This window comes from Pteropus vampyrus, unplaced genomic scaffold (genome assembly GCF_000151845.1).
Source record: "Pteropus vampyrus isolate Shadow unplaced genomic scaffold, Pvam_2.0 Scaffold15, whole genome shotgun sequence".
In the NCBI taxonomy this organism is placed as follows: domain Eukaryota; kingdom Metazoa; phylum Chordata; class Mammalia; order Chiroptera; family Pteropodidae; genus Pteropus; species Pteropus vampyrus.
In genome coordinates this window covers 16468966-16481488 of record NW_011888796.1, presented here as the reverse complement: position 1 = coordinate 16481488, position 12523 = coordinate 16468966, and the positions used below count along the sequence as shown (strand labels likewise).

Here is a 12523-nt window from a genome sequence, read left to right as displayed (position 1 = left end):
ATCATAGGGCCATTGTAAGGATAAATGAGTTAACATATGTAATTGCTTTATAACAGTGCCCCATATGTGGTGAGTACTATATAAGTGTTAATTCTTCTTATGATTTGTTGATGAATACTGGCCAACCTCTATTATGTACCTAATACGTACCAGGCACTATTTTAGGCATCAGCCAAACTCCTCTGTTCTCATGGAGCTTACATTCTGTGAGTGTGGGGTAGACATCAGGAACACAAAAAACAATTTGAAAAGTAAATATATAGTGTATTAGTTAGTGAGAGAAAAGCTGGGGAAAGAAGGGATATTGGGATGGTCTCACTTGTTAAGTGACACTTGAACAGAAATTTGATGGATGGGAGGGAGCAAGTCATTTGGCTGTTTGGAAGAAGAGCACTCCAGACTCAAGAAACAGACTATGTGAAGATCCTGAATTAGGAGTGTGAACAGCAAGGAAGCTGGAGAAGGATGGTCAAGGAGGAGAGAATAGGAAAAGTAGGAGGAGGCCAGATCTTGTAGACCACTGTGAAGACTGCGGATATTACTCCAAGTGAGATGGGAAGCCAGTGGAGGCTTTCCACCAGAGAACCGATATAATCTGATTTGTAATTTAAAAGGGTCACTCTGGCTGCCATGGTTAGAATATGATGTCATAGGACAAGGGCAGAAATAGGGAGACCATTTGAGATCTCATGTAAGCCACGAGGATAAAATAATATCTCATCTTCACAGTATTTTGAGGAAAAGAATTCTTGTTATTCTCATTTTACAGATGAAGAAACTGAGATGAGAGACGGTAGTAATTTAAAGTTGAGAAATGGGAGACCTGGGATTCAAACTCATGTCTATTTGACCTCAAAGTCCTGACTTTTCTTCACCACTGTTAAAAATAGCTCCCTTCCTGTGTTTGCCACAAAGAAATTTATGACTGAAAAAAAAAAGCAGAATAGATTCCTGAGTTTACCCACAAATGGCCTTGACTATCTCCATAGTTATCCTCAGATCTGTCCCTCTAAACTTTCCCAACGAAATTTCTCAGAGCAATGCTCCTGATAAAGGTGACTTTTTTTCTGATTTGTTGCAGTAATACTAACATAGCAATTATGAAGCCACACTAGAGTTATGAATAATACATTATGATACTCTATCATATGCAATACTATTTTACTGTAATTGGTTCCCATTCAGTTGGTTTACATATACGCTTTAAAGAGGTTTATACTTTACAGTGTACATAAGTTATAGATAATGGAACAGATGATTAAGATGGTATTTGGGATTATATATATATAAAGGGTATCAAAAATAGGCCCTTAGGACAATATATTCTAATAACATTGTTTCTATAAGATTCAACTAGCTACATATTTTTGACTCATAACACCTTTTCCAGAAACATAAGCTACTTGCTACAAGTGCAAAGATTACTAGAATTATCATTTTCCATGCTTCGGTAACATTTCAAAAATGGCATCCCAAATTTTTCATGCCTTTCTGTCTGGTTTACCAGGAGATGCTAACTTCTGGGCATTCAGGAGAGCCATTATTCCCTGTCTATCAACTCATGAGATTAGTGGCAGCAAAGGAAGGGAAGTCATGGAGTTAGTAATTGGCCCAGGTGCCATAAAATTTGGACAGAATGCCTCCTTTGGCACACTACTGCTATAAATCTAATAATTGTGTCATTGTGGCATATTGTAAGAATATGCCACAATGACACAATTTAGTTTAGTTTCACAATGACGGTGAAACTAAAAAAAAGTCTCATCACTGGTGTGTTATTTCATTTCCTCACATATTTTGATTTTAATGCTACTATGTGCTAAGTGCTGGAGATATAAATCTCAGTTCTGTGAGAGATCAGTCTGTAGGCAGGCATTCTACAGACAGTATAGTGAGTGCTATAATAGCAGTTTGGAAAAAAATTCTCCGGTGGGGCTAGGAGTGTATACCTAATGCCTGGGCTTTGTTGTAACTAATAGGTACATCATCTCTAAAGCCTGTTTCAAGCACAGCAGTCTCTGACCTCCATGACCTAGTTGGCCAGCTTATATAGTGTACTCTTCTAACAATTCTTCACTATAAGGACTTTCAACCCATTGGCCTCTCATTATTTCACTGTCAATTTTGTCTATTATATTTTTTCTCCTTAGCTAGATTAGCTAGATTGTGGCAGAAATTGTTAGTTCCCCGGAATGAGGCTGTGATGGCTAGAACGCTAGCAATCATCTTAGACCAGAAGGAGAAGGCCTGTACATTAGAGATAGCAGAACACTAAGCTGGAAGGAGCCTGGTTTCTAGCAACTTCATGGACTTCCAAAGCAGCCCTGAACAGCCTATCTCTGGACTTTATATACACGAAAGCAACAAATTTTGTCTTATTTAAGCGATATTCTTCCCATTTCCAGTCATATACAGAAAAACTTAAACTTTTCATTATCAAGTTTATCAATTGTTCTGTCTGAATTTATATATTATGACTTCTCCCTTGTCATAATGGAAGAAGTGGCCCATGTTAAGGTCAGCATCTTATTAAGACCTTAGGTTTTGTAGCTATTCCCTCTCATTAATTATCAATTTCTCACTCTTCAATCATTCTCAGATCTTTGCATGACTAGCTCAGTTTTTTTTCACGCAGGTCTCAGTATAATTGACATCTCCTCAAAAAGGCTGTTCTTGACCACCGTATCTAAGATATTCTCTATCTCATTATCCTAGTGTATTTTATTTAGAGCACTTATGGAAATCTGTAATGTAGGAAGGAGCCAGATCATGCCACCCTAAGGGAAACTATTAGAGGATTTTAAAGAGGTGAGAGACATATTTAAATTAGTGATCAGAGGTTCAGTCATTGTGGAGGTCATGCAGAGGATGAATTGGAGGCAAGGAGACCCATGTTAGGGGCCATTACAGAGCTCTACGTAATAATCAATCAGGCCATGGAACAAAGTAGTGCCTGTGGGGATTAGAGAGAGAATAAGGGATCTGATGGAGATATAGGAAGTTGAATCAAGAGTATATCAACTTACATTTCTTTATAATGTGGCATCATGTTATCATCAAAAGAGACTTTGGAGTCAGAGACACAAATCATAAATGTGACTCCCCACATTTGGGTTGTGTGACCTTGATAAGTCACTTAACCAGTTACCCTCATTGGTAATATTACATACTCCTTTTTGTCATTTTATGAACTAAAATAAATCAAGTGGATTATGATCCACCTAGTATGATGTCTGGCCCCAGGTGGGAGCTGAATAAATGTTAGCTCTGCCCCCAACCTTTCTCTTACTCTTTAATTCAACTCCTATAGGAATCAGAAAACAGGATGGGCACCTCTGAATAGTAGTTAAGTCTTAAGGCTTTGTCAACCCGAGGCAGAGAGGTGGCAGCTGGACTACTTAGAAGCAGCTTGAAGTTAAGTGATGCTGCGATTGTTGATCCCTCTAGCCCCGAGCAGGGAGGTAAGAGGGAATATCATAGATTATAGAATGTTAGAGTTGAAATGATAATAAAATATAGATAATTACATTTTAATAACATGGTAATTTCAAATATGACTTTTCATTAAGAAAATTTATTTTTGAATAGACACAGAAATAAAATGAAATTCATGTAACCATCATCCAGCTTTAGCAGTTACCGTAATTTTACCATTCTTATTTCATCTATTCCCTCTACTCTTTTTTGGTAAAGTCTTTTAAAGCAAATCTGAGGCGTCATATAACTTTACCCTTAAATACTTCAAACAAGGACTTAAAAAGCATATTACCACACCTAAAAATTCAATAATGCATTGATATTACATAATTCCCAGTCCATGTTCAGTTTCCCCTATCTTAAAATGGTCTTTCTACTGCTATTTGTTTGAATCAGAATGTAAACAAGGCCCACACATTACACTTGTAGCTTATTTCTCTACAACAGTTTTCCTCATTGAAAAATATCATTTATTGGTTGAATAAACCATGCCATTTTTCATACAGATTTTTTCCACAGTCTGGATTTGGCTGACTGCAATCTCATGGTATCATTTTTACATGTTCCTCTGTCTCTAGTATTTCTTGTAAACTAATAGTTTTATCTAGAAGCTTGATCAGATTCAGGTAACATCTTTATGGCAGGAATACTTCATAGGTGGTGCTGTGTACTTCCTTTTATAGCATATCAAGAGGCAAATTTTTTCTCTTTTAATGATGTAGAGACTGATCAGTGAGTCCAAGTATTAATCTATCCTTTATAGTTCCCACAACATTTCACCTACTGGTATTAGCAACCATTGACGTTTACCTAAATATATTATTTCATTAGGGATTGCAAAGTGGTGATTTTGTAATTCTCTCTTTCCTTATTAGCTTCTATGAAGAACTTTCCCTGATCGACTCTTTGGTGAATCTTAAAAATAGATACTCAAAAAAAGCAGGATAAATGCTTGATTCTTTCTTTTATTCATCAACTTTAACATTAATTTATCAATTTAAAGTTTTTTTGGGAGATGGAGAAATATTAAGAACTTAAGATTTTTATATACTTGAAGTGTTTCAATCCATTGCAGTCATTATTTTTTGACCAGTAAGAGCCTCTTTCAAGTTGGTTCCTAAATAGTACTTTCTAATTTGCAAGATACTTAACATATATTAGTCATTTAAACCTTACAAACAGCTCTATAAAGGTAGGTACTATGACTCAGTTTTGCAAATCTAGAGCATATGGTTTGAACCAGGACTTGGAGTCTTTTGTTCTTCCATTAAATGTAATAATAGTTGAAAGAATTAGAATGTTAAGGGAGACTGGATTCTTTTTTTTTTTCTTCTGGTTTTAAGATTAAACAGCAGATGTCTTTAACCTGTGGGAATATGATATTAAGCAATATACACTTTAGAAGGCATTACTTGTAGCAAACACTGTTGAGAATAATGTTATGCTGATAATACTGTAACTTAGTAAATAGCCTGTCTCAACTTTGCTTGTGAAGCATTTCAATTTTGATTACTCTGTGTGGGATCTACTGCTCAGATGTATGTCATTTTATGGTCTGCCCGTGTCTAGGGAGCTGGCATTACACGCTGCCTAGTGTTTTTAATTCAGAACTTTTTCTAAAAGAAATCTTAGCCTCTTATGTTCAAACCCTAGTTTTAATAGCATAAGCTATTTCCTTCTTATATAGCTTTGTGGGCATAGTAATAAAATAAATACCACAAAATCACTGATGAGATGAAAATTGAGCTCCCTGCTTCTGTGCAGCCATGTAGGTAAAACAGTAATTGGCTCTGATAATAACTTTTGTTCTTACAAACCAAAGTCTAAATGAGAGTCACATTTGATATATCTGCTTGTAATTACTATCAAAAGGAGGGAATGCAAAGTTTAGATTGTTTAGTGACTCAACGTAGATTAAATAAATCGCTATCTTTTCTTGACCAAGAAAAAAATTCTGAAATTTCTGATATTTATCTTACTGTTGGTAAAAAAGGATCCTCTCCTAGAGCATGCTTTTCTACTTAATAGAATGATTAATTTTGTTTTTATTTTTTAAATCTATAATTGTTTCTCTGAAAAACTTTTATTACTCAGTTTGATAATGCAACTCCTGCTTATAAATATTTTCTCGTATATTTATATAAAGGGTTTGTACGACAAATTTAGGGTATGAATGTATTTGATAGTGATTTTCAGTGAAACCATTTGCTATATTAATATTATTTAAATGTTAAATCCTTTACTGTTGTCTTGGCCTTATTCCCAAAGGCTTTGATTTAATGAGTCACGAGTAGGGCCCAGGCAATAGCATTTTTAACAGCTGCCAAGTGATTCTAATGTGCAGCGAGGGTTGAGAACCACTGTGTTAGATACTATATTAAATCTTTTAAATTATTAGTTCATTCAGTTGTCATAATTGGTCTATAAGGTTACTATTATCATTGTCCTCATTTTTCAGATTGGAAAATAGAGGTTAAGGGAAGTTAAGGATCATAATGATCATGCCTATGGTCAAACAGGCTGCAAAGGATGGAATCCAAATTTGAATTCAGGTAGTTGGATTCCAGAATGCCAAGAAAGTTTAATGTAAAGATCAAGGGAGAGAGAAACACTTTCTGCCAGGCTTTGGGGGGCAAAAGTAGCAGAAAGATGACTACAAAAGGAGAAGGAGACACGTGGGATGATTAAAGCAGTGCTAGCTTCATGGGTATGCAACATGTGCCTGTGCTCGGAAGGGTCCCATACTGGGATTAAAGCCCTGTTGTTGCTGTCTGAAAATGTTTACTACATTTTGAACAACAACAACAACAAAAATGTAGAATCCTTTCATATGTTTTTTTAAAGGAAAATTAAATTATGTCTACTATGTATTATTATTTTGGTATACACAAGCTTTATTTTTAGTGCAAAAATAATGAATATTAGAATATTAATACTTTTAAAGGGCCTTTCCTATTGCTTTAGAAGCCAACTAATAAAGAACTGATATTACAACCTGTCATTTCTGTTGGATTTCTATTTACATTTCAATTTCTTACCAGAAATACCTGTGTCCAAAGCCACAGAAATGTAGAAATGGGAAGAAAACAGCTAGATTTTAATGTCAGTTTTAATAATAATTCTGTATTTGATCATTTCTTTCCTACACCAGTCCTATAGCCACAAATAGTTGATGTAGCAAACGAAGTAAACCGCTGTGGTCCACTGAGCCAACGATCCCAGAATTAAAAAATTCTAACAAAGCTTAGACATGATAGATGAAGCTATTACCATCAATTGTATCCAGAATACACATTTAAAAAACACCCTAATTATAGAAACCACATCCACTCAATATAATACACATTAGCAATTTCCTGATCCTTGGTAGAATGGAAATTATTCTGAAAGTTTAATTAAGAAGGAAAAAATTATGTTCAGGTATTAATTTCTATAAAAGAGGCACTCAGCTTCCATGCAAAAAATCAGGAGTAGTGCTGTGAGTGTGAGTTACCTATAGAAGGAAAGCCATTTATCACTAGACACAACATTATTTTTGTCATCACATGTATTTCAATGAGTAGGGAAAAAATAGGCCTTATTTGCAATCTGTTTCCCTGCATGGGTTAAATAAAGTGGACAGTTGACTGCAGGTTTTTGGAAATTTGGTTTAAAAACTTCTATTGAAAAATAAAAGCAAAGTTTGGAGGCTCTGTTAAGAAATAACTAGACAGCATACATTCTGTAGGTCTTTCTGTAGTCTTCCCCTTCACTCTGACCTTAGGCACAGCCCATTTATGAATGCTTATGATCAATGAGATAACTGGATCAAGAACTAATCTTTCTGGTTTCTACAACCATTTTAACAATTGCATCAGATCACCCTCGGAACTAAGATACTCAACTGAAAGAGAATCAGGTGTTTTAATTGCTTACAACACCTCCTTTTAAAAAAGTCACAAAAGCTTCATATTTACAATTCCACTTATGATGGACACATCCAAAATGGGCACATCCAAAAGACAGAAAGTATTAGATAAGTAGTTGTCAGGGGCTGGGAGGAGGAAGGAATGGGGAGTGACTGTTAATGGGTATGAGTTTTTTTTTTTAGGGTGATGAAAATGTTCTGGAATTAAAGAGGGGTGATGGTTGTACAACTTTGTGAATAAGATAAAAACCACTAAATTACATGCTTTTAAAGGGGTGGATTTTATAGTATATGAATTATACCACAATAAAAATTTCACAAGACTTCAGAAACTGTTGGTTAATTCTATATTCCTTAAGTGTCAAATTGCCTTTTAGCATCACATTGTAGAATGCCAAAGCAGGGGAGGGTCAATAGTTCTTCTAGAGACGATCAAGTCCAACTGCCGCATGTTGCAAATAAAGAAATTGACTTCCAAAGAGGAGAGATGACTTAGCCAAGGTCACACACAGGCTGTTCAGGGTAAAGCTAGATCGGAACTCGAGTCTCTGGACACCTACCCTAGGTCCCTTTCCACCAGTGCTGCCTGCACTGGTGCTTTCTATTTAAGCATCTCAGCTGTAACTAATTTGAATTATTTAAAATGAGGATCATGGGGTTCAAATCAGGTGCTTTTATTTTTTTCTAATGAAAGCATACATTTTTTTCTATAGATAGCAAAATCTCTGTGAAGGAGTAAATACATTTGTTGTATAAATTTACCAAGACCAAACTGGGTGTACCTGTAAATTATCCCTCAAGGAAAGTGCCACATTAACAGACCAAGGGAGCCCTCTACCTGTGTGTTCGTAGTATAGATTTCATTGGCAAAATCCTTGACCTGGAAAGCTAAAAATAAATCAAGACCAGGTATTCTAGTCCTTTGTCTACCTTTGTTGGCTTCTAGCATTATTTTTGAGAAAAACGAATGCTGTCTGGGGATGTATTTGTGTAAGAAGTAGAGTGGAGGAAAATCTACAGAAAGTTCCTTTTCTGTGAATAAAGAGAACAATTAACAGTATAAATAAAAACCCTATATACATATATATATATATATATTCCCCCCCCCGTGAGAATTACATTCAAATAATTATTTTCAAAGACCTTTATACTCCTTTGAGGACATAAAATGTTAGTAAGCATTTCTGTTCATCCAGCATGAAAGTTTCATTGTTTCTTTGTTTCAGCGAAAGATAGGGTTGAATGTAAAAATAATGCAGGATCCTGAAAACATCCACCACAGAGCTGCTGTAAATGCGAACTATGGAATCAGTTTGCCATATATTAATGAGAGAAGAGCACGTGTAAGTAATGAGTTGTTTTAATGAGCTCTTAAGTTTTTTTAAGAATTAAAAGTCATATATTAGTAGTGTAAGATATAATGTAGATTTTAAGTAAAGATTTTGATCCTTTGTCCTTAGACTTTTTTGAAGATGAAATGAAGAGGCTTTCGTTCTGCTTATAATTAGAAATAATTAAAACATGTAAACTTATTTTTAAAAATCCATGGTAGCTCATTCAAATTTCTATTTTATTTGATGTTTCCAGACAATCTAGTACTATAATTTTAACAAAGATGAGATAACAATAAAGAGAATTAATAGAGAAATTTTAAATATTTTATTTCTTTGATAGTAGGCTTACCACTAGAAAAGCCAAAAATAAACAACAGCCTACTATCAATGTCAGCAGCCTACTATACATGTAATACACAAAATTTAAGAAAATTATTCTAAATCTGAAGTAATCAGGGATTAATGAGAGGGAAGATAATCAAATGGATATTAAGGGATCTCAGAATCTGCCTGTTTTTGCCATTGACTTGCTTGCTGGTAAGTGTCCCAAAGCAAGGATTGGACTCTTTCTGTGTTGTGGAGTTTTCTTAGGAGAATTAAGAGTAATTCTTCATTTTAATTGGGAAATTATTTTATTTGAGGTCATTTCTAATACTGAAAACAATTGCTGAGGTGACAGTTATACATTTTTAAATACATTTTAACCTTTGGCTTCTCTCAAAAGCTCTTAAATGTATATTTTGGTGAAACCAAAACTAAAAACCAGATTTTAAAATTAAATTGCCAAACCATTTTTAACCAGCATAGTAGTCTCTTAGATTAATCTTCCATATTTCCTACAGAGATAATTTCAATTGCCTACCTCATTCATGTAACCCTGCAAAATATTTTTAGTTTCTTTATATGTGCTTTATGTTATTCTAACAGGTTTAGTTTAAGAGCACTTTATCATAGAAATACTTTTATAGCCTAAGAAATAACCAGAAAGTTAGGTATTTTTATTCCTGCTGAAACTTTATTTAAAATGTCACTGTGAATAATGTGAAAGGATTTTTATCTGCTCCCATGAGCCCACAGCCCTTGAAATAAAAATATTATTTCTCTGGCTGTAGAGACAGAAGCAGATTTCTCTTTTGTTGTTGGTTTTCCCCCTTCAATCTAGAATTAATATTGGCTTAGCTGGTGGAGTACTGAAGATTTGTAGCCCAAGGCAACTGCTGCATCTCATGCAAACTTCTGATGAGTATTGAAGTTTAAAAAGGCATAACTCTAGATTTAGAGAGGATTATGCTTTGCTTTAATGAATCTAAGTGAAGATTCAAACATAAATTAGAATCCAAAATTATGACCAATATTTGGGGTAGAATTTCAGTCATTTATTATATTTTTTTCTAATTTCCAGATAGGCTGAGTGCCTTGGATATTGTGCTATGTACTTTGAACACAGACGATAGGGGCAAGCTCTTTGCCTCATCTGACATATAGATAATGCATATTCATTTATTGTATTAAAGATCCTTTTTTTCCCCCATAAAACCTGACTCCATAAAACTTTACACCAGAACACTTTAAAATGTATGTACATTAGGTACATTTTACTCAAATCAACTATTAGCATTTCAGCCAAAATAGTTGGCCCTATTGTTTTATGTTGATATATCAATATATGATGTACTAACTGAAAAACGGTATTTTCATTTTGTATTTATAAAACCAAAGCATTGTACAAAAAGTCCTCTGAAAGAAATACTCAGGTATTTGGTTTTAACAATCATTTAGAGTACTTGGGAATAAATACAGTTGTGATTTACCACTTATAAAAATGTTTTTGAACGCTCTTACTCAAGCTGAAGCAATGTGTCTAGTGTTGTGATATACAGTTAATTAGAAAAGCAGCATCAAGGCTAATCGCTTTTTAGAACTACTTGAAACACTCAAAGGGGATTATTATTTGGCTGCTGAGGGCCATGTGTTTCCTTACTTCTGAAATTTGAACAGCTTGTCAAAAGCCTGTAAATAATCTTAGACATTTTTGATGGAGCGAATTTGAGTATGTAGCTAATTTACATTATTAGTTTCTAGAAACTGATATTTTCTTCATTTTGTGAAGAGGTGTATCCTTCCTGATAATAAGGGGCTGATGCAAAGATTTTAGCACATTGTAAACACACATACTCGAGACTCATGTACACATACACACACTCACTCCCTCCTCTAAAAAATTTACTGCCTTTATTATATCCTGTAACTCTTAGTAGAATCAATTTACAACAAAATATTAAAAGTGAAACTCACTGATAATTTTTCCAATATCTTAAATCTGGCAAATTATTAATAATAATAATAATAATAATAATAATAATAATAAACCCTCCAGCAGGTTTTTGAGTAGGGCCTTTTGGGTGTAGGGAGACAAGAAGAGGTTGCTGACATTTTGTGCTTACTCACTGACATTTAATTCTGGTTAGACTTTCTAGTAAAACACATGGAAAGTTCTACAGAAAATTTGACTTTGATTAATTTTTCTTAAATAAAAAGGGTTTCTTAAAAGGCTTGAAACATGTATCTGTTAACATGAATTTTAAAAGAACGATTATGAATGCATAACAAAATAGCCAAACAAAACATTGCTTTGAATTGCTGCACAAATAACTCTGATTATAACTGTTATGACCTAGAAAAGAATCATAAAAACATTTTTCTTTTTGGCAAGATATGAGTTGCTATAGAATTATACTAGTTCTTCGGTCCCACTTTCCAAATAAATAAATATATAATGCAATGTAAACTTAGAATCTTTTATTTATTCATGAGGTTGAATTTAATACTATTATGACTTCTAGATTTTATGAGTCATATGTTATGCAGTGTTTTTCACTAACTTAGTTGGGTAGCAACCACACTTCACAAATCATAGTTTCATTCTTTACTGTTTCACTTGGGGTATACATAGTAATCCCTCTCACTGAAAACACATTCATTTCTGAAATGATAAAGTAATGGAAAGTGAGGCAATCGTGTTAATGTCAAATGATTAGAAGCACCAGAAGTAAAGGGCGGGGGTAAAGAGGGTAGGGGAGAAAGAAGGGCAATTTCAAAACATGATTGTCTTTTAAGCCCATGCATATGGCCACAATTACAGTCACAACATAATTTGGCAACGGTAGCAGAATTAGATTTAAACAAATTGATGTTACACTGCAGTAATTCAGAATGAGCTTGTTGCATTTATAAACCATAACAAGAAGCAGAGTGAATTAATAAACCCTTCTTGTCACTAAAAATAAAAAAGAGAATAATTGCTGAGACGGAGTTAACTTAACAGATGACTATAGTCAGCATCCTTTCAGCCTAGATATGGGAAAGTGAAGGTCACCCCCATCTCAGATGACAAAGAGGGAACATTTTGTTGGTAAACAAATTAATCTTTTGAAAGGTCGCCATTTGTTTTAAGTTTTTATCCAGTTCTTGTCATCTGGAATCAGAGATTGACTGTCATTTCACTAGGCAGGGGTGCAGTTGAAGCAGACAAAGCTGCTTCTGTACATATCAGCACTCCTTGACAAAACTCGGTGCCTGATTGGGATGCTATGGGCTGCTGGTTTACAGCTGTCTCCGGACAAGAATGGAGGCCCACCCCTGAATTCCAATAAGATAGGCCTGCATATTCCGCCTGCTGTAAGCTGGCCCTCTGCCCACAAGTAAAATGTATTGTAGTTCAAGCCAGCAATTATCTCTTTTACTTCCTTCTGTGCTGCTTCTGTTCCCTTTTTCCAAAAACAGATGTGGGTATTCACTCAAGTTC

At 34.6% G+C, this 12523-nt stretch overlaps 1 protein-coding gene across 1 annotated transcript in view; it reads left to right on the top strand.

Moving 5' to 3' along the window:
- LOC105309737 (IQ domain-containing protein H-like) overlaps positions 1-11506 on the top strand; it is a 36432-nt gene extending 24926 nt beyond the window's left edge. Inside the window, exons 5-6 of the mRNA XM_011385936.1 lie at positions 8611-8727; positions 11108-11506. Coding sequence (XP_011384238.1) covers positions 8611-8727; positions 11108-11110 — 120 coding nt within the window. The 3' untranslated portion in view covers positions 11111-11506. The remainder of the gene's footprint in view (positions 1-8610; positions 8728-11107) is intronic.
- The last annotated feature ends 1017 nt before the right edge of the window (positions 11507-12523 follow it).